Here is a 23538-nt window from a genome sequence, read left to right as displayed (position 1 = left end):
GGTCTTTTCTCAGACCGATACTCCAAACAACAATCATGCATGGAGATAAACCAGAACCCCTGCACAGAGGTAGCCCATGGCAGGTAGCAGGTTTCCTAGTAAGAGGAACAGGGGCTGTCTCTGACATGAACTCAGTGGCTGGCTCTTTGATCACCTTCCCTGAGAGGAGAGCAGCCTTACCAGGCCACAGAGGAAGACAATGCAGCCAGTCCTGATGAGACCTGATAGTCTAGGATCAGAGGGAAGGGGAGGGGGACCTCCCCTCTCAGTGGACTGGGGGAGTGGCATGCATGCAGAGGGTGGAGGAAGGGAGGGATTGGGACTGGGACGGGAGGAGGGAGGGAACCACACGGGAGGATACAAGTGAATAAAGTGTAATTAATAAAGAATTTTAAAAAAATTAAAATAATTAATAAAAAATGCAACATTGGTAAGAGAAAGGCACAGATTATGTATTCCAAACCACTTCCTATGTGCACATGTGGAAATCTACTATGCTCTAAATATGTGAACATGTAAACAGAATTATAACATGTATAATTTAATTGAAAGTATATATTAAAAACACATATTGAGGAAAAAATAAAAATATTCCTTGACTAAAGTTAAAAAAAAGAAATTAGATTTTTATGAGTCTGTAACAATTTGCTATAGATAATTGAACAAATCCTAGGGATATGTTGAGTTTACATTGTGATAGAAGAGCAAGAGAGCCTCTTTCAAGCTAGTCTCACCTTTTTAACGTAATCAGGCACCTCTTCAACAGTTTGGAAGGCAGTTTCACTAGGCTTCATCATGTAAAACATCATTCGAATACCCTGGGAAACTGAAACATTGTCTTGGGCTCCTAGACTCTTCATTTCTGTGCCTGTTTGATTCCCAGCTGTAGATATTTGCGATTCTGTGATAGAAGCCCAAGACTGAACAAAAAAGAAACTGTGGAGCACAGAGCGAGCCTTGTTAGAAAAGAGCTAGGAGGAAAGCTGCACAGAGACCTCAGCCAACAAGCAGAGTTTGTGCTCCGAGTCACAAAACACGAGTAACAAGAGAAAGTTCAGAGTTCAGTGGGTGATTTCCCAGGAAGCAGAAAGTAGGGAGGAGAAGGAAGACCTCAAGAAACAGGCAAACATCGCAATTTGCCTATAGGGTAAGTAACTTCTCAACAACAACAAAATTAAAAAAAAAAAAAGAAAGAAAAGAAAACAAATAAAGCACATGCAACTGTGCTTTGGAAAATGAAAGGGGAAAAGAACAAATAAACCAGTTTTATAACACAGGTGAAAGTTCACTCTGATAAAGTGGTAGGAGTGTAAAAGTCAGACTGGATATATGAGCAAAATTATGTTTTGTTTTCTTTTGTCTTTCTAAGATGCACGATGTCTTTGAATTTGTTGTCCTCACAGAATCCTGTCTTTGAGGTGATGGTGTCTGTGTAATAATTAGTTGATGTCCCTAAGCAGGAGAGCCTGGCTCTTCATACCACTTTATTTCTACTCTCAGTCATGTGACCTTTGAACTTTTAGCAAACAAGTTCAGAGCCTCTTGGTTTATTGTATAATCTAACTGTTCAGTGGAAACTTACATCATCACCATCTCCACCTTGTTCTTCTTCTTAAAGGGACTTCCTATGAAAATGTTCAGGGCTTGTCATGACACCTTACCTGTGGCTTAGAAAATGAATTACAGTCATGGTATCCATTGGAGGACAAGACGCCACCCCATTGATTGCATTGCCAGGAAATGGGTAGTTCTTGCCTGAAACCTGTAAAAAAAAAAAAAAAAAAAACAGTAGAAATGGTTACTAAAACACATTGGGAAGACTGTTGTGTGTAACAATGCCAGAATTCCTGACAAAAGCAACTTCAGGAAAGAAGAAATGCTGGTTTTGGCTCACTGTTCTAAATGTCACCTGGGATTTCCACTGGGAATTTCCTAGGGACAATGATGCCATGTTCAAATCTTTCCTTATGTACTGGTAACACTGAACCAATTTTATTTCAAAGAAAATCTTATAGTTGGATTGTTTGAAATACAGACAGTTCTCATTCATAGATAAAAATACATACAGGTGTACACATTTAACAAAAGTGGTTATATACAGTCTAGTGTTCATTTTGCTTTTTATTCACTTATGAAATTACAACTGTTACACATGACAAGATAAAAATCCATGTAACTTGAGTATAAGTAAAATGCAAAAATGGCAATAGCCATCTATCTCTTAATGGAGTCATTTGATATTAACATCAAAGAGGCAACCCTCCCCCCCTTAGTGGGTATTTTGTCTTATCAGCAATTCCTTTCCTACAAAAGACAATTGTTATCATTGTTATATATCAATTTAGACATATACTTGTGGCTTAGTTTTTGAAGTAGACCATATTAACCCCTTCTTGTAGTTAATATGATTAAGTTGGCAAATTAATCAAGAACATTCTTCAACTCAGTGTATAATTGTTTTATGAGACTGATAGTAAAGGTTTTTGTGTCTGTGCATATATGTGGATACTAGCTAAATAAAATTATCTTAGGCATTTAATGTGGAGGAAGCTGACTACAAAAAATATTTACAGAGATAATGAAAGGAAGAAAAATAAAAAAAGAAGTTGCAGTTATTTTTATATAACTGTTTGTTTTTTTAGTTTCAACCTTAACCTGGCTATCATATAAATAATTGAGACTCATATTTGTTTATAATAAGCTTCACAGCACAAGAACTGAGCAGTTATTACTCTATTCTTAACCCTATTCTTTTTTTTAATTTTATTTTTTTTCTTATCAGTTACATTTTATTAACTCTGTATCCCAGCCATATCCCGCTCCCTCATTCCCTCCCAATCCTACCCTCCCTCCCTCATCTCCACTGTGCCCCTTTCCAAGTCCACTGATGGGGGGGGGGCTTCCTCGCCATTCATCTGATCCTGTTTTATCAAGTATCTTCAGAACTGGCTGCAAAGTCCTCCTCTGTGGCCTAACAGGACTGCTCCTCCCTTGGGGGGTGGGAGGGTCAAAGAGCCAGTCATTGAGTTCCTGTTAGAAACAGTCCTTGTTCCTCTCACTATGGGAAACCAATTGGTTACTGAGCTACCACAGGCTACATCTGAGTGGAGGTTCTAGGTTATATCCATACATGGTCCTTGGTTGAATGTCAGTCTCAGAAAAGACCCTGTGACCAGACATATTTGGCCCTTCTAGAGCTCCTATCCTTTCCCCATCATACTAACTCCCCTTCTTTCATGTGATTCCCTGTACTCTGCCGAAGGTTTGGTCATGAGTCTTTGTATCTGCTTTGAAAACACTGCTAGTTAGAGTCTTTCAGATGCGCTCAGTAGACTCCTGTCATACGTTCAATGCACATCCCATCTGTCTTTCTAAACAAGGATTGATCAGCTTACCCCATGTCCGCTCTCTTGATTATCTTTTTTAGGTGTATAGATTTCATTATGTTTATCATATCTTATAGGTCTATATAAGTGAGTATATACCGTGTTTGTCTTTCTCCTTCTGGGATATTTCACTCAGAATGATCTTTTCTAGATCCCACCATTTACCTGCAAATTTCATGATTTCCTCCTTTTTGGTTGCTGAGTAGTATTCCATTGTGTAGAAATACCACAATTTCTGTACCCATTCTTCCGTTGATGGACATCTGGGTTATTTCCAGGTTCTGGCTATTACAAATAAAGCTGCTATAAACATGGTTGAGCAAGTATCTCTTTTTTGTACTTGAGCAAAGTTTGCTTAACCCTATTCTTAACTCTATTCTTAACTGTGCCAATTTCCTTTTCCCCTATCATGCATCCCAGAATACATTTTGTAACTTTCCTGCTGCAGCTCTTCTCTCTTCATCTTCCCTAGACCTCTCCCATGGTCGAATCACCTGGCTGAATCCCCCACTTCCTATCCTCTAACACCTCCTGCCCTGGCTGGTAGGAAGTCCAGCCCTATTCTCTCCCCTGTTCAATAACTGGCTGTAAACTGCTTTATTGACATATCAGAGAACCATTGGGGAGCAAAGTTTGTACATGAAGACAGGAGATTCTCAGAGCCTGTAACCAGATATGGCAGATACAAAAATCAAAAATTCAATTACACTATAAACTTATCCCTACAAAAGGGAGGAAAAAAGACCTAGTGGCTACTGTCACTAAATAACTACTAGCATTCTTAATCTACAGGGACAACAGAAAGGCTATTGTATTAAGAGCCAAGTTCTGCTATAACTCAGTGGAAGGCCTGTCAGGCCACTGAGGCAAACGCTCTGGAATGTAGGACATAAAACTCTGGTTGGTGTTGGTATTGGGTTAAGGTCGCAATCTCTGAAACAAGGCTCCAGCCATGTCATCTCAAATTGGAAGGTGAATTTTCGAGCAAACTCAATGGGCACCACAAGCAAAATCCAAGGGAGAAAAAGAAAAGAAAGATGTACCTGAGCTTTCTCAATAAATTTTCAGTGCTGAGTCAAAAACCAACCGAGATAGGAGTACAGGGAAGACCTGTGCAGAGGATAGGCCCGAAGGATCTACAGCAATTAGTGAAAGGGAAGAACGGATCCGCAGTAACTGGCTTAGGCGAGCTTCAGGTCCAATATCTGCACCATCCTGATCAAAGGCTTCATCTTCATTGTTTACGAAGTAAACCGTGCTCGGGAGAAACAGCTCAGGGTCAAGACATTTTCTTCTAGGTTGAACAGTGGGATACAGAGTGGATTCCAAGACAGAAAATCTTCACTTTCCCTTGGCGCACCACATGTCCAAGTGAGATAAGTGAATTTTCAGGAAAAGGCTCTGTTGTCTCTTCCGCCATCCTGTTGAGTCTTTAGGACCGGTCTAATCCTTAGGCTGGAGCCTTAACCATCTTAACAGCTTTGTCTAAGTTAGGGTTTCTATTGTGAGGAAACACCACGACCCAGGCAACCCTTCTAAAGGAAAACATTTCATTAGGGCTCCCTTACAATTTCAGAGGTTTAGTCCAAGGTCTTCACTGCAGGCAGACATAGTGCTGGAGAGGTAGCTGGGAGTTAGACATCTGGATCCACAGGCAACAGGAGGATAATTGAGATACTCGGAGACCTCGGAGACCTCAAAGTCCGCCCCCCTAGTGACACACTTCCTCCAGCGAAGCCGCGCCCACTCCAGAAAGGTCACATCTAAGATTACCACATTACACAGGCCTTTGGGGACCATGGCCTTTGGGGGCCATTTTCATTAAAACTACTGTAAGCATGTTTGCACTCTTAGGAAATGAGTTCATGTTAGCCATAGGTATCATAGAAAATAAAACAAAGAAGGTAATTTTGTAAGAGTATTAGCGTAGCCACGCTAGGTGATCACAGTAGCACACATACTTGAACAGCATCTTACAGTGGAGATACTTCTCTAGAGTTTTTGTTTTGTTTTGTTTTGTTTTATGCTGAGATTACACCCTGTGTATGATTTGAGTCCTGTTTGTTAAAATTTAGAAGCCACATGATGAAATGAAAAAAAAATCTCAAATTGGGAGGTGTTGGGCCCCTGGAAAAGCCTTTTGAAGACATCAGGCCATCAATCAGGACAGCACATGAGCAGACACCGAACTTGTAGTGTGTGACGTGCAAAAGCTTGAGACTTCTTTACCTTACAGCTACCATTACCAAGATTAGTATAAACAGGAAGGAGTGAAAGTTTAAAACGTGAGGGTCACAATGGCCAACCTAAGTGCTAAAACAATCAGTCTTCTGTGTGAATAAACTATAACTAGGTTTTTGAAGTAAAGAGGAGTCACCAGGACACCTGGGTCAATGTAGTAGAAGTGAAATTAGAAAGGTTTTTCTGGGTGCATAATATCACAGGGCTGACAAGGTAGGAGAAAGGAATGAGAAGAAAGAGCAATTGATCTGAAGATTTGGGCTTAGTCCACTGAAAGAAGAGCTGTTATTTGCTTAAATGGATATGCATAGAGCTTTGGTTAAAATGTGGACTATCTGCATAGGTCTACATTCAGGCAGTTACAAATGTAAACCTAAAGTTCAAAAATCAAAATAAAAGAATTAGGTATGAATGGACAGCATAGAAAACTCTGACACAGTAGCTAAAGCCCAAAAGTGATTTTATGTGTAGTCACTTTAACTATGCCCATATAAATAAATAATTCTCATTTTAATCAGAAACTTAGGGTTATTGTTGCATTAAGTTTATTTTCCATAGAAAATTTTACCAGATAAAAGTACTAATATCATGAAAATGGTTATAAATGATCTCATTGTAAATGTAATTGAAAAAAAATATTCCATTTGTGTTTCAATAAAGTGTGGTAAACTTGTTTCCATATTAAAAAGTGTCCAGATTCCTTTTCCCAGAGAATGTGTTTTCAGCATCACCACTAGAATGAGAGCGCCATGGGGTCTCACGCTTCTCAACACGGTACGTGCTGGCTCATGTTCAGTGTTCATTCTCCCTTCCTAGTGCGAATGACTGCATTACTTGCGTAGCATGCTGCTGTCATCCTGTGAAGGGAGTTATTCCCCTTGCTGCTGCCCTCCTATATATATGGAGGCTATTTTTAGACTGTCGCTGGTCTTGTCTTTAACAGTCTCTTAGCTCCTAGAATCAACTCTTTGTCTGAGACTAGGGCAGCATATGAAGCCTTAATAATCACCCTCCCTCTCTTCTCAGATCAGGTCTTATTACTTTTGGCCCAATCTTCTCCATCGTAGAGAAAGTTCAGGTAGAAGATGAACCTTGAAGAAATTTACGGCATACACTTGAGGTCAGAGCATGAAAAACAAACAATATTTCCAAAGTTATTTCTTTGCCATCCCATGAAACTAACACACCTCGTTGTTTAAACAGTAGCCAAGTGCCAGAAGGGCAGCTTAAGTACTGTATGCATGTGGGTGTCAGAATGCGTGGAACTCTCCCTCTATAGGATTGATTTTGAGTCATTGTTGGAACTGATCCAAATTCCCAGTGCAGCATAAAAGAATGTCAATGGATCTCAAGTGTATTTCTTGAAATAGCTCTGTAAAGGGAAGGATTTTCTTTGCAAACCAAATGCGAAAATTCTAGATACTGCACGTTTGTCTGAGACTAACCTTCATCTTTTGTTTTATTAATTAATTAAATTTATATGTCAGTCATGGGCCCTTCCTCCTCCCCCTTTCAGTCCCACCCACTCTCCCTCATCCCCTCTTCCCCATTACTCAGAATAGTGGAGCCTCCCCAGGCACCCCAAATCATTTATTCACAAGATGACTGAGTCTTTTTTCCCTCACGCCCTGGTGGCCTGTTAGGAAAGTCCCATCAAGAGAAAGTGATCAAAACACAGGCAACATAGTCCATGGCAGAGATATCCCCACTCCCCTAGTGGGCCGACATAAAGACTAAGATGCCTTTCAGAATTATATTCTTGGGGTCTGGTCTGTGCATGGCAGTATGTCTATCCTGTACTATATGAGTAAAATCTGCTTGTAAGTGAGTATATACCGTGTGTGTCTTTCTGAGTCTGTGTTGCCTCACTCAGCATGATCTTTTCTAGTTCCATCCATTTGCCTGCAAATTTCATGATTTCTTTGTTTTTAATGGCCGAGTAGTATTCCATTGTCTAAATGAACCACAGTTTATTTAATCATTCTGTGACTGAGGGCCATATAGGTTATTGCCAGATTCTGGCTATTGTGAATAATGCTGCTATGACCATGGTTGAGCAAATGTCCTTGTTGGATGGTGGAACATCTTTCAGGTATATGTCCAGAAGTAATATAGCTGGGTCTTGAGTTTTGGCTATTCCCAATTTTCTGAGAAAGTCCCACATTGATTTTCAAAGTGGTTTTTCAAGTTTTCACTCCCACCAGCAGTGAAGGAGTGTTCCTTTCTCCGCAACCTCTCCAGCATGTGTTGTCACTTGAGTTTTTGATCTTAATCATTCTGAAATATGTAAGATGGAATCTCAGGGTCATTTTGATTTTCATTTCCTTGATGACTACAAAGACTGAGCGTTTCTTTAAGTGCTTCTTCATTTGAGATTCCTCTGTTGAGAATTCTCTGTTTAGTTCTCTATCCCATTTTTTTAATTGGATTATTTAGTTTGTTGGTATTTAATTCCTTAATCTTAAATTAATTTTAAAATCCTTGTTAACCATTTAATTGCGAAATCTGTGGTCAGCAGCAAATAAACTTTTGATAACTTACTTAACCTGTTACATCCTTGTTAAAACTGAAGAATTGCTGCTTAAGTAGCCCTTGGAAACCCCTGTTAAGGTGCACACCGCATGACACACTGAACTCAATTTATACCCACCCATCTCCTGAGGAATATACCTGTGAACCAGTACCTTGGCTGAAGTGACCAATGTCTGTAATTTAGGGAAAATCTTAAAAAAAGACATGTTTGTCCTTGAAACTAAATACGGTGAGCTAATCAAATACTACTCTATCACATAGAAGGAATTTCTGCTAACGTCGGCAAAATGGGTACTATCTCTGGCCATAGTATTCACAGATCCTCCTGCCCAATCCTGAAAGGATAGAGGAAAAATGTTCAGGAAGTTCAGCGAGTACCTTGTAGACTTAAGGTACTTGTAGATTTTTAAGGTAAATTCTTGAGAATTTCATATGCATACTATAGTTACATCATTTCTACTATTTTCCTGTAATTTTTCTCATGCTCTTCTTCCCAATTTATGACTTATTTTAAAGTTATTTTCACATATACACACACACGGGCACACACACATACATCCTGATAGGTCTACATAGTTGCTTGAATATGTATTTATTCAGATCTGACCTCCTAGACTGGGTTAACCATCAGGAGTTTACACTGGAAAAGACTAACTCCCCTCCTAGCCACTACTGACCTGTGATTTTCTAACTAAGAGTGCAGCCTTAGATTTAGTTGCACATGGGCATGGCAACTGGTGTTCTTTGTGTGTCTGCATTGTTTATGCAACCATATATTTGAAATTTAATGGGTAAAATTTTCCTCTCATCAGTAGAAGGCACATTCTCACAGCAAACATATTGACCCTTGTGCTTACAACCTTTCTGTTTCCACTTTCGTAATGTTTTCCCAAGCCTTCGAAACAGGAATTGCACTGCAGGTGTAGAGATGGGGGCTGGCACTGAAGGTCAGTTGTTCTCTTTCTTTTAAGCATTTGTGGATTTCTGTAATGTCTCTATCTGCCACAAAAAGATGTTTCTTTGATAATGATTGATAGTTATACTCATATGTGGGAATAAATGTAAGTATTTAGAATACAGTCCTAAGTTTTACTCGTTAAAAAAAGTGCCATGGCTGAGTGTGGTGGTGCATGCCTGTAATCCTAACACCAGGGAAGGCAGAGGCAGGAGGATCTCTGTGAAAGCCAGCCTGGTCTACAAAGCTAGTCCAGAACACTGTCAAAAAGGTTTTCTTCAATGGTCCATAATCCAAACAGCAATGCCAGGTTGGTTTATAGTATTAAGTATAATTTTCTTCCTATTGTGAGGACCTTAGTTCTAATTAGACAATAGTTGGTTCCCCCTGAAATATAAATATAAATATAAATGAACTATAAATATAAATGTAACTGTTGCATCTTTGGCCTGTTTGTCTTAGTAGCCAGTATAGCTGCTTTGATCTATCCACTTCTTTTCATCCTTTTAGTAGCTCATCCAGAACATTCAGACTTATGAAAGCTAGGCCAGAAGAAGAAAACTTTCACATAAGATTCAGTTTGATTCCTCTAAGTCCCCTCTTTTTTTCTTTATTATTATTATTATTATTATTATTATACCATTTATTACAATTTATTCCATTTGTATCCCAGCTATGGCCTCTCCCTTTTGTCCTCCCTATCCCATCCTACCTCCCTCTTCTTTCCTATGCCTCTCCTCTAGTCCACTTATAGGGGAAGTGACCCTAGCCTATCAGGTCTCATCAGGACTGTGTGCATTGTCTTCCTTTGTGGACTGCAAAAGATGCACGCCCAGAGGGAAGTGATCAGAGAGCCTGCTCTGAGTTTATACCATAGACAGCTCCCACTTCCCTGACTTAGAGACTGAGTCTATAGGCTACATCTAAGCCAAGGGTTTTAGGTCTCTCCATTCAGGGTCCTTGTCTAGTCATGGTCTAATCAGAGCACCCAGGGTTCAGGGTTTTTTTTTGTTGTTGTTGTTTTGTGTTTGGCTATGTTGGTCCCCTTTTGGAGCTCCTGTGCCCCCCCCCAGGTCTTTCTGTCTGCCGTTTCTTTCATAAAATTCCATGCATTCTGCCCAAAGTTTGGCTATAAGTCTCAGCCTCTGCTGCGATACCTCAATCAGTAGTCTTTCAGAAGCTCTCTGTAGTGGACTCCTGTCCTGTTCCCTGTCCTCTACTTCTGATGTCTATCATGTTTGTTCTTCTGAATGAGGATTGAGCATCTTCCCTAAGGTCTTCCTTATTGTTTAGCTTCTTTAGAAGTATAGATTTTAGTGTGTTTATCTTATATTATATGTCTAATAACTACTTATGAGTATCTACCATGTATGTCTTTCTATTTCTGGGTTACCTCACTCAAGATGATCTGTTCTAGTTCCTATTATTTGTCTGCAAATTTCATGATTTCCTTGTTTTTAATAGCTGAGTAGTATTGCATTATGTAAACATATCAAAATTTCTGTAACCATTTTTCCATTGAGGGACATCTAGGTTGTTTCCAGATCCTGGCTATTATGAAAAGAGCTGCTATGAACATGGTTAAGCAAATGTCCTTGTTGTATACTTGAGTATATTTTAGATACATACCTAGGAGTGGTATAGCTGGATTTTCAGGTAGCACTATTCCTAATTGTCTGAGAAAGTACCAGATTGATTTCCCAAGTGGTTGTACAAGTTTACATTCCCTCCAGCAATGGAAGAGAGTTTCCCTTTCTCCACATCCTCTCCAGCATATGTTGTCACTTGAGTTTTTGATCATAACCATTTTGATAGATGTAAGGTGAAATATCAGGGTCAGTTTTATTCGCATCTTCCTGATAATTAAGGACTTTGAACATTTCTTTAAGTGTGTCTCTGCCATTCGAAATTCCTTTATTGAGAATTCTGTTTAGATCTCTACCTCATTTTTTAATTGGATTACGTTCTTTGTTGCTGTTTAATTTTTCAAGTGGTTTTTATATTCTGGATATTAGCCTGCTATCAGATATAGAGTTGGTGAAGAACCTCTCCCAATCTGTAGTCTGTCGTTTTGTTCTGACCACAGTGTCCTTTGCTTTACAGAAGCTTTTCAGTTTCATGAGGTCCCATTTATTGATTGTTGGTCTTAGAGCCTGTGCTGTTGGTGTTTTGTTCAGGAAGCTGCCTCCTGTGCCAATGAGTTCAAGAGTATTTCCCAGTTTTTCTTTTAACAGGTTTAATGTGTCGGGTTCTATGTTGAGGTCTTTGATCCACTTGGACTTTAGTTTTTTGCAGGGTGATAAATATGGATCTATTTGCATTTTTCTACATGTAAACATCCTGTTCTATCAGCACCATTTGTTGAAAATGCTGAATTTTTTTCCATTGTATTGTTTTAGCTTTTTTGTCAAAAATCAAGTGACCATATGTGTGGGGTCTTCTATTCAATTCCATTGATCCTCCAGACTGTTTCTCTGACAGTACCATGCCATTTTTATTACTGTTGTTCTATAGGACAACTTGAGATCAGGGATGGAGATACCTACAGAAGATCTGTTATTGTACAGAATTGTTTTAGAAATTGTGTTTCTTTTTCAATTTTCATATGAAATTGAAAATTGTTCTTTCAACTTCTGTAAAGAATTGTGTTGGTATTTTGATAGGAACTGCATTGAATATCTAGATTGCTTTTGGTAGGATAGTCATGTTCACTATCTTAATCCTACCAATCCATGAGCATGGGAGATCTTTCCATCTTCTGATATCTTCTTCAATTTCTTTCTTTAGAGACTTGAAGACTTTTTTTTTTTCATACAGATCTTTCACTTGCTTGGCTAGAGTCACACCAAAGAACTTTATGTTATTTGTGGCTATTGTAAAGGGTGTTGTTTCCTTAATTCCTTTCTCAACTCTTTTGTCTTTTGTATACAAGAGGGCTAACTGACTTTTTGAGTTAATTTTGTATCCAGCCACTTTGAGGAATGTGTTTTATCAGCTGAAGGAGTTCTCTGATTGAATTTTTGGGGTCGCTCATGTATACTATCATATCATCTGCAAACAGTGATACTTTGACTTCTTCCTTTCTAATTTGTATTCCCTTGCTCTCCTTTAGTTGTCTTGTTGTTCTATCTAGGACTTAAAATACTATGTTGAACAGATACAGAGTGTACAGTCTTGCCGTGTCCCTGATTTCAATGGTATTAATATAAATTTCTCTCCATTTAGTTTGATGTTGGCATAGGGTTGCTGTATATTGCCTTTACTATGTTTAGGCATTTGCCTTGTAGTATCCCTGATCTCTCCAAAACCTTAAAATATAAAAGGGAGTTGGATTTTGTCAAATGTTTTTTTGGTATCTAAGGAGATGATCATGTTTTGTTTGTTTGTTTGTTTTGTTTTTTTGTTTGTTTGTGTGGTGGATTATATTGATGGATTTTTGTATACTGAATCACCCCTGCATGCCGGAGATGAAGCCTACTTTGTCATGGTAGATGATATCTTTTATGTGTGCTTGGATTCAATTTGAGAATATTTAATTGAGTATTTTTGCATCAATGTTCATAAGAGATACAGGCCTGAAGTTCTCCTTTTTTGTTGGATATTTGTGTGATTTAGGTATTAAGGCTATTATTGCGTTGATGAACGAGTTTGGTAATGTTCCTTCTGTTTCTATTTTGTGGAATAGTTTCAAGAATGTTGGCATCCTCGACAATTCGGTCTCCAAGTGGCCTCCATAGTAATGGGAACAGGGACTCTCTCTGACATGAACTGATTGGCTTTCTCTTTGATCACCTCACCCTGAGCGGGGAGCAGCATTACCCGGCCACAGAGGAAGACAATGCAGCCACTCCTGATGATACCTAACAGACTAGGATCAGAAGGAAGGAAAAGGAACCCTCCCCTACCAGTGGATTGGGGAGGGGCATGCGTGGAGAAGGGGGAGGAAGAGAGGGATTGGAAGGGGAGGAGGGAGGAAACTAGAGGGGGATACAAAATAAATAAAGTGTAATTAATAAAAAAAAGAGTGTTGGTGTCAACTCTTATTTGAAGTTCTGGTAGAATTGTGCTGAAACCATCATGCCCTGGATGTTTTTCGGCAGGGAGAATTTTTATGACTTCTTCTGTTTCCTAAGTCCACTCTTCTTAATGTTTGGTTTCTTCAGCAATAAGGTTTTACTCTCAGTTCTGGAAGACAAACCCATGGCAATAGACATCGATGATCTGAAGAAGGAATGAGAAAATGTTATGGGAGGTGGTAGGAGTTAACTTGGGGGTGGGATATAAGTACTGAAGCAGAAAGGAGAGATAAATAATATATAGGATATAAAAATGTTTTTAAAAGCTCTAGGAAGGCATATTATTTCATGTTTACTTAAAATATATTTTAAGTACACATTTGAAATTTCATACGTTATACTTTGATCCCCAAATTTCTCCCCAGATATCTCTACCCACCCATTCAACCTTGTGTTCTTTCTCACTCAAAAATACCATAAAACAAAGGTGCAGGAAGGGGGGAGGTAGAAAAATCTTGATGTCCCACTCTGTATTGGACAGCTGAGCATGATGTATTCACTGGTTCTTGGTTGATATAGCCAGTGTCACTTATATTGGAGAAAGGTGATTTTCTTATCCCAAGAGGTATAATTTCTAAACTAAACTTTTTTTTTTTTTTGCTAGAGGCTATATTTTGTACCAAGTTCCCTCTCTCGTGCTGAGTTTGAAACTATGCAGGTCCTGTGCATGTTGCCACAATCTCTGTATGCTCATATATGTATTAGCCTGATTAGTATAGAACGTCGGGTTTACTTGGAGTTGTCTGCCAGCTATAGCTGTTGAAATCTTCATGCCTCTTCTAGATTCTGATTATTGAGGGAATGGGTAAAACAAACACGTCCCATTTAGGGCTGAGTGCTCCAAAATCTCTCACAAAGAATCTGGTGTGTGTCTTTATTTTAATTACCATCACTGCATGAAACGGCTTCTTTGACAATGTTTAATTGATACGTTTGTCTATGGCTATATCAATATGTAGTTAAGAGCTATTTTATTGTTATATTCTATTCATTTAGTATGATCATAACCTCCTAGGTTTTCCCCTAGGGTCCACAAACTATCTAGTTTCAAATTCTTGCTCTTTACCAGTGTCAATTATGGGTTCCACCTCTTGGAGAGGGCTTTAAATCCAGTCGAAAAGTGATTACATCCATAACATTCCTGCTATTCTTGCACCATTACATTCTTTTCAGGCAGGTCACTGTTCTAGGTCACAGAATTTGGAACTGTGAGATATTAATGGTTACTGTTCTCCTTCAATAGTGCACATAGTTCTTTCCAGTACCATGACGTGTGATCATCACAGGCTAAGGTTTTATTTGAATACCAGCTATATTTCTCTAAGTTCACTGACATGATTATGTGGTGCCTTAAGAACAGGATCTTATCATTAGGTTGGGGTTACTATTGCTGTGTTGAAACACCATGACCAAAAGCAACGTGGGAATCAAGGGTCTATGCTCTTTCCATCACTGAAGGAAGTCTGGGCAGAAACCTAGAGGGAGGAGTTGATGCAGAAGCCATGGAAGATTGCTGCTTAATGACCTGCTCTACATGGCTTCCTCAGCCTGTTTGTAGAACACAGGACCACTGTGCCAGGAATGGCTCCACCCACAATGGACTGTGTCCCCCCACATCAATCACTAATTAAGAAAATGCCCTACATTTGGCTCTTATGGAGGTATTTTCTCAGTTGGGGTTCCCTCCTTTCTGATAACTCTAGCTTGTTTCAAGTTGACATAAAACTATTCAGGACACCGACCTTTTAAAAATCTTTTAACTCTGTCAGTGTCTCTATCCTTGAGTATCAGTTTCTTCTGACTGTAGGTCTACTTTCTTGACTCCTCACTTTGAACAGCTGATTGGTGAAGTAGTCCATTCCTCCCACCATACATTTCTATGAGTGTTACTGTTTGTACTACTGCTACTATTGTCGTTATTATTACAGCTGCAAAAGTTCTTACAGCGGTTAAGTATTCTCTTCCTTGCTTTTGCTCCTAATATTAGGAGCCTTCTTTTTGTTACACCCTTTCCTCTGGTTTCCAGTGCTTTGCCACACAATAAACACAGTTTCACATGGAAAACACTGGTGTGTGATTCTTTCACAATTTTCACAACCAAATCTATATGATTTCTACACTTTAAAGTTTGGAAATAAATAAAGAGAATATGAGTTAAATAGATAAGTGTTTTCCCTCCTGACTAAAGGACATGAGGATTCTGTGTCTTTTCCAGTATCAGGAACCTAGGCTATGTGAGGAATGTTGTGCCTGCATTGTTGTTTGAGACCCCTTTCAACAGTTTAAATCACGTCATATTTTAAATGGCTCCATACTTGAGTCTATTTCCATGGCTTTTAAATTTTCCCTGATGTTTTAAACTCATCTCCCCTTTCTCTATATTTCTTTTCTTGTCTCATCAGAATCTCATTTTTTTTTTTACATTTTTCAGCTATGTCAACATTTCCAATATTTCTCAAGTTTCTCAAACTTTCAAACTCCTGTGATTCCCACCCCAAATATTTTTTAGTTTTTATTTTTTTAATATTAGTTACAGTTTCTTAACTTTGTATCCCTGCTGTATCCCACTCCCTCTTTCCCTCCCAATCCCACCCTACCACCCTCATCTCCTCCCTGCCCCTTTCCAAATCCACTGATAAGGGAGAACCTCCTCCCCTTACATCTGAGAGTTCATGTCAGAAACAGTCCCTGTTCCCCTTATTAGGGTACCCACTTGGATACTGCGCTACCAAGGGCTGTATCTGAGCAGGGGCTCTAGGTTGCATCCATACATGGTCCTTGTTTGGAGAAACAGTCTCATGAAAGGCCCCTGTGCCCAGATATATTTGGTCCTTGTGTAACTCCTGTCCTCTCCAGGTCGTATTAACTCCCCCTCCCCTTTGTTTGTTTGTTTGTTTGTTTGTTTTTGGTTCCCTGCATTCTGCCAGAGGTTTGGTTATGAGTCTTAATATCTGTTTTGATACACTGCTAGGTAGAGTCTTTCAGAGGCCCTTTGTGGTAGGCTCCTGTCCTGTTACTTGTTTGCTCCTATATCCAATGTCCTTAAGTGAACTGAAAAACTATATTCACACTATTACTAAATATTTCTAAGCCCTGGCTGCCTCTTTTAGTGTGTGCACAAGGAACAGGTGCACAAGTCTAGGCAGAAACTTGTGCTGAAGATTATTACACCTTCCCAATGGGCAGTGGAGAGGCAAAAGGAAATCTCAGTCATGCTTCAGAGTGTTCAGAGGATCCTGGCATTGTGTTGTTGTCACCAGTGTCAGTCGTAATTAAAGGAGTGTTCAAGAGCTGCCTTCTCAAGTACGATGGGTTCTCAAGAACAACCAGTCTGCTGATAGTTACTCTAGGGGAAATGCATAGCTGTGGAGGAGCCAGAGTATAGAAAGCATTCATTTTTGCTCTTGAAAGGTCATCAAACAACTATGTTATGATCCTGCCAGTTATTCTGAAAGATCCTGTGTCTCTGTATCCCTGGTTATGTGCTTGATGTAGTTGGCCTTCTTTTGTAAAATTAAATTTTACTTTTTTTACATTAATTACATTTTTATTCTCTTTGTATTCCAACTGTAGCCCCCTCCCTCATTCCCTCCCAATCCCACCCAAAGTCCCTAATCTCCTCCCATGCCCCTCTCCATGTCTACTGATGGGGGGGTTCTCCTCCTCCTTTTCCATCTGACCCTAGCTTATCAAATCTCATCAGGACTGTCTGCAGTGTACTCCTCTGCGGCTTGGCAAGGCTGCTCCTCCCTTAGCAGGGTGTGTGTGTGTGTGTGTGTGTGTGTGTGTGTGTGTGTGTGTGTCAAAAAGCCAGCCACTGAGTTCATGTCAGAGACAGCCCCTGTTCCCCTTACTAGGGAACTCACGTGGATACTGAGGTGCCATGAGCTACATCAGAGGAGGGGTTTTGGGTTATATCCATGAATGGACCTGGGTTGGAGTATCAATCTCAGAAAAGACCCCTGGGCCTTGTTTTTTATATATTTAAAATATTTATTAAGCATCAATTATGTGACAGGAACAATATACACCAGGATAACATTACATTTTTAAATTTTATTTTAAATATTACAACATTTCTCTTTTCCCTTTACTCCCTCCAAACTCTCTCTTATACCCTCCAATCTCCTCCAAATTCTTGACCTCTTTTTGTTTTGTCTTGTTTTTCAAGACAGTGTTTCTCTGTATAATATTGGCTGTCCTCGACTCGGATGATCTCTTTATTTTTTTTTTTACTAATTGTTATTGCATACACAAATGAACATTCATATACATATTTTACTAAATATAATATTTTCAGTTCCTATAATGTAAATTGTATTTATGTTTTCAGAGCTCACCACTGTGATTAGAAATCTAAGTGATATATTCTTCCCTGGGAAAGGTCACCTCTCCCATTGCCAGTTTTCCTCAGTTGTCTGTAGTTCTTTGTTTCAATTGAGGCCTGAGATTTTCCCTGTCTGCACTGATGTGTTCATTGTTTTTGTCTTGTTGAGCTCTCATTTCAGCAGTCAAGTCTTACAAACCTTGTTGGTCTTAACTTCATTCTTTTTTTTCTTTTACTTTTAAATGTCTTATTTTCTTTTTTAATTTAATTATTTTTATTTTTATTAATTACAGTTTATTCACTTTGTATCCCCCCTGTACCTCCCTCCTTATTCCCCTCCCAATCCCACCCTTTCTCTTCCCACCCATGTTCCTCTACCAGTCCACTGATAAGGGAAGTCCACCTCCCCTTTCCTCTGATCCTAGTTTATCATGTCTCATCAGGAGTGGCTGAAGATATATTTGGTCCTTCTTCTATGAACAGCCTGGTAAGGCTGTTCCCCCCCCAGGGGAGGTGATCAAAGAGCAGGCCAATCAGTTCATGTCAGAGACAGTCCCTATCCCTATTACTATGGAGCCCACTTGGACATTGAATTTCCATAGGCTACATCTGTGCAGGGGTTCCAGGCCATCTCCATGAATGGTCCTTGGCTTGAATATCAGTTTCAGAAAAGACCCCTGTGCCCAGATTTTTGGATCTGTTACTCTCCTTGTGGAGTTCCTGTCCTGTCCAGGTCTTACTATCTCCCACTTCTTTCATAAGATTCCCTGCACTCTGCCCAAAATTTGGCTATGAGTCTTAGTATCTGCCTTAATACCCTGCAGTGTAGAGCCTTTCAGGGACCCTTTGTGGTAGGCTCCTGTCCTGTTCCCTGTTTTTCCCCTCCTCTGATGTTCATCCTCTTTGCCTTTCTGAATGGGGATTGAGCATCTTAACCAGAGTACTCCTTCCTTATTAGCTTCCTTAGGTGTACAGATTTTAGTATGTTTATCCTATATTATATATCTAATATCCACTTATGAGTGAGTACATACATACCCTGTGTGTCTTTATGTTTCTGGGATACCTCACTCAGGATGATCTTTTCCAGTTCCTACCATTTACCTGCAGATTTCATAATTTCCTTGTTTTTTTTTTTTATCTGTGAGTAATATTCCATTGTATAGATGTACCACAATTCTTGTGGTACATCCATTCCTCAACTGAGCAGCATCTGGGCTGTTTCCAGCTTCTGGCTATTTATTATAATTTATTCACTTCATATCCCAGCTGTAGTGCCCTCGCTCATCCCCCCTTACCAGGCCACAGAGGAGGACACTGCAGACAGTCCTGATGAGACCTGATAAGCTAGGGTCAGAGGGAAGGGGAGGAGGATGACCTCCCCTAACTTCAGTCTTTTAAGTAGGTATTAATCTCACATTTGGTTTTCATTCACATTCTACTGAATAAGGGTGTTAAGAATTTTTGTTGTTTTTTTTTGGGTTTTGGTTTGTATTTTATGTCTGTATATCATAATTATAATAAAATGATGCACAAATTGGTTTGGTGCACTAATTTTTAAAGATTTTCGTTGTCTTTTTATTGTTCTTTTATGGTTCATTTTTGTTTATTTGAAAATTACATTTTAGGAAAAGCTATTGCATGTACGATTGGGGATTATTTTATCCCAAAGTCTTGTTCTTACACTCTACTAATGTTGTCTGTAGAAACACAGATGGGTTAAACTTTGATACCATGAAAACTATCATATTTTGCTTTTCCATATACTGCTTTTAGTGATATCTAAATAATTATAAAAATGTTTTTTTCTGTGTTATACAAGTCTTATTGTTTTAAATTTTACTTTAGGCCTCAGAAAATTCATAAGTTAAAATTTGTATATTGTGCATGGAATTTTTTATTATTATGTTGCCTTTTAATAGCCATTTATTTTATCTCTATAAGGTGCAAAACTAAATTTATTGCCTAAACTCTTTCTTCTTTTTTGAGAAACATGATAGCCTACAGCTTGGAAAAGCATCTTCACTAAGCCTATATCTGACAGAGGGCTAATATCCAGAATATATAAAGAACTTAAGAAGTTAAACAGCAACAAATCAAGTAATCCAATTAAAAAAAATGAGTTGCAGAGCTAAACAGAGAATTCTCAATAAAGGAACATCAAATGACAGAGAAACATGTAAATCACCTGTGGACTGACTTGTAGACCTTAAAATTTTTACTAATGTGTTTTTAATCTTCACACAAAGGATAGATTTTTGCACATAGACTTGGGTTTATCTCTAAGTGTTACCTAATTTTTTTTGATACTATCCTGTAAGATGTTTGTTTTAGAGGGTTTTATTGCTGTGAAGAAGCACCATGATAATGGAAACTCATAACAAAAATCATTTAATTGGGGATGACTTTCAGTCTCAGATGGTTTAGTCCATTGTTTCATGGTGGGAAGCATGGCATTGTCCAGGCAGACATGGTGCTAGAAAAGGAGCTGAAAGTTCTACATCTTGATCTGAAGGCAACAGAAGGAGACTGTCACACTGAGGACAGCTTGAGCATAGGAGGCCTCAAAGGCGCCCCCCCCCACAGTAACTCGCATCCTCCAACAACAAAACCCCTTCTAATACTGCCTCTCTCAATGAGCTAAGCATTCAGACACATGAGTCTATGGCAGTCATGCCTATTCCAACCACCATAATATTTTTTTATTGATTCATTTTAAAATAGTACTTATTTTTATTTTATGTATATGAATGTTTTGTCCATGTTTATAAGTTCACTGAATGATTGCAGTATCTACAAAGGTCAGAGGAGAGCATTGGATCCCCTAGGGCATGAGTTGCACAGGTTGTGAACTGTCATGTAGGGAAGGTAATCAAAACCAGGTGCTCTGCATGCCCTGCAAGTGCTCTTAACCTCTCAGCCACCCCCCCAGCCTCCTATTGTTACATTTTTATTTGTTCTTTTCTAGGCATCTATTACTGATCCTAGTAAGGTCTAATTATATTTAGAGTGTAAATTTGGCATGAAATTTTATTGGTGGGTGTTTGTTCTAGACTTTCTAGTATGAGCTCTTTTTGTGTGCTCTATATAAAGGGGAAATAGTGCACTTTGCTGGTGATTGGAACAATTGTTTACAAATATCATGTAAGTCAAGTTGGTGGATAATATTTCAACTTTCTATAACTCTTACTACTTTCTGCATTTTTCTATGTTTGTGTCAAATTAACTGAATGTAATTATAGATTAGTTTTTTTCAGTAATTTTTTCAGCAAATTTTTCAGTAATTCTGTGAGTTGCTGAGTTTTGTAACTTTAGAGCTGTACTCCAAGGTGATAAACAGTTGTCATTGCTATTCCACACTAGCATGTCTACTCTTTATCATTATTCTGAAACTTTTTTTGGTTTACATTACTTACTTTTTTATTTCTGTGTAAAAAAGGCAGGTACCAAAAGTGACTTACAGAAGAAGGAACTTATTTCAGTTGTGTTTTCAGGGGAATAAGAAGTCATTATGGCAAGGAAGCATGGCAGCAAATATGAAAGAAATAGAGGCCCACCTGAGAGATGACATCTTGAACCCAACACTTGAAGCAGAGAGCCTGCTCCGAGTGACACACATTCCGCAGCACGGGTGAGTCACCTCAGTCTGCTCAAACATTCCACTCATTAGAAATAAAGTGTTCGAAGACATGAGAATATGGGGGACATTTCTTGTTGAAACCACTACAGTGAATTTATCTCAAATCTATTTTTATGATCTTACTGTAAGCACTCCATGAACAAAGAATCAAAGACAGACTTTTTGATATGATTTTGCTTGTGAGGATTCTTAGCAGAGACTAATGTAAGCACTTAGCTGTGGTATGTAATCAACAAGAATGACCATTCTAATTTCTGGATCTCTGATTAAATTATTGGGGTATAGGTGTTGACAAAATAATATAAAGTTAACTTGTTTTTTAACTTCTAACAGAACTCTAAAGGGCATGATTTTTATAGCTTTTGCTACAAGTGTGTATTACATTAGAGGCTTCTTGTTGAGTCAAATATAAATATTTCAAGAAACTTTGGATGAACTGAGATACAAGGGGGTATGACTTTTACAGATTTTATTGATTTCAAAGCATCATCACTAAACTGAAAAAAAAATGTTTCAAAGCAAGGCAGAGGAAGCTGAACATTATAAACTCTGAAAATCGAGACGTTTGGATGACTTCTATTCACAGAGCTTCATGAGTTCTTAAAATAGGAAGGCCTGGTGTCTAGATTTCACTGAGGTAAAACTGACATAGAATCCATCCTGCCTGGAAAAACTCCACTGTACTGATGTATAAAGCAGAACCAAGGACCTGTCTCCTTGGAATGTTGTGGCCACATAAAGGACACACATGGCTCTGGTTTAAGTAGTTTACTTTCTCAATAAAAGTTTGTGTTTTCTTGAGTTCGTCCTGTACCCCCAATTTTTCAGTTGTTTGCACAACTATGGCTGCTAAACGTGCTGTTTGATTTCTTCTTTGTTAGTTTTAAAGTATAGATCTTGATTATTCAGTGAGTCACATTTCAATATACCTAAAAGAGTATTAAATAAAAATGTAAAACATTTCTTTCATTTTTAATTTCAAAGGGCCTTGTCCACGTCTTTACAAGAGTAAGCACATCTTTAAAGAAATGCATGTCAAATCACACCACCCTTTATTTCAGAACGGAAAACTCTTCTGTGCATATTTTTCATAGTGGAGATTAAAAAAACATTTTTATCAAGTGTATGAAATATCAAATCTCAGCATATTAAATGAAGCCATTTTCTAAGCAAGGGTAGAAAATTCACATCATCAGCTCCAATTGGGTCTTGTACATGATGTGTAAATAAAGCTAAAAAGATGAGCCACAATAAAATGCAATGGCAAAATCAACAGGAGGAGCATGGACAAAGAAGAAAGAGTTCAGGGAAGGATTCAGAGGCATGCCCTGACCAGGACTGCATTTATGAAGATGGAAAAGGCTATGCAAGTTCATTTGAAGTGTGTGACTTAAAATCCTGGAACAATTTGTAGAAACAAATGAATGTGTTTGTGTTGTTAGAGCAGATTCACGACTTCCTTCAATGTGAGAGAAATCGGAAGATGTTTATGGCAGTGAAATGATAAAGGAAGCATGAATAATAGTCCATGGCAAGTGAACTCGGAGTTATTCAGCAGACTTCTAGCAGTCTGATAGGTTGGGTTGAAGAGAATAAAGAATACAAGCAGGGGGAGAATATGTAGGCTGCAGCAACAGGTTGAGGTGTGAAATACTCAGAACCTGGCAATGATGAGGAAATAGGATAAAAGAACTATTAAAATGGAAGACGGGATATGCCAAAACAGTGCATGAAAATATTTAATTATTCCAAAATTCCAGCCCTATACGCCCCAAAAGTGAGGTTACAATCAATGAGAAACCTAAGATACACATTTTGAAAAGGATTAACTTAATATTAGAAAGTATAAGTTTTGAAGGCTGGAGATATAGTTCTGTGATATAGTTCTGACCTAATACATAAAACCATGAGTTCAAACCCTAGTCCTCGGAGAATAAAGAGATGCTGAGTTTTGCAAGAAAAAGTAACTAGAAAAAAAATTGTAGCAAGTTGTGGAAAATGCAAATCAGAAATTTAATATGACACATGGTAAGGATGATGTGCAAACAGGCAGAGTCACAAACGTAGAAAAAGTGGATGGAAAAACTGAAATAACAAGGGACCATGCTTAAGTAGGAGAGGCAGAGGAATTCCAGGAGGAATGGCTCCGAAATTGAAAACTTGAGCTACCACAGCCAGGTTTGAACAAATGCTGATTTACGCCACTGTCATCACAGTTACAGAAATGTCAAAGGCACATGAACCCTGGGAAAGGCCAAGGGATTGGCAATCGGAAAAACTTTGGTAAATAAAGATGAAGACAATGGGAACCATTCTTGGCTATTTCACGAATTAGAGCCTGGCTCTGAATAACAAAAGGGAACTGAAAAAAAATGCACTGA

At 38.6% G+C, this 23538-nt stretch overlaps 1 protein-coding gene and 1 long non-coding RNA gene across 6 annotated transcripts in view; one reads left to right on the top strand and one right to left on the bottom strand.

Moving 5' to 3' along the window:
• Agmo (alkylglycerol monooxygenase) overlaps positions 1-1274 on the bottom strand; it is a 313051-nt gene extending 311777 nt beyond the window's left edge. For 2 of the 5 annotated variants that reach the window (XM_060367253.1, XM_060367249.1), the window contains exon 1: positions 735-1019. In XM_060367253.1, coding sequence (XP_060223236.1) covers positions 735-860 — 126 coding nt within the window. In that variant the 5' untranslated portion in view covers positions 861-1019. Of the gene's footprint in view, positions 1-734 lie in introns of all 5 variants that reach the window. The other 3 variants (XM_060367237.1, XM_060367255.1, XM_060367241.1) reach the window with 3 other exon arrangements.
• Positions 1078-13095, top strand: LOC132647213 (uncharacterized). Its single transcript, XR_009585546.1, has 4 exons — positions 1078-1147; positions 6317-6401; positions 6654-6747; positions 12800-13095. It is a non-coding gene; the product is annotated as an uncharacterized LOC132647213 (long non-coding RNA).
• Positions 13096-23538: the final 10443 nt, after the last annotated feature.

The sequence above is a fragment of the Meriones unguiculatus genome, chromosome 1, assembly GCF_030254825.1.
Source record: "Meriones unguiculatus strain TT.TT164.6M chromosome 1, Bangor_MerUng_6.1, whole genome shotgun sequence".
NCBI classification, from domain to species: Eukaryota; Metazoa; Chordata; class Mammalia; order Rodentia; family Muridae; genus Meriones; species Meriones unguiculatus.
The sequence above is the reverse complement of the archived record's forward strand: the minus strand, read 5'-3'. Positions and strand labels throughout refer to the sequence as shown.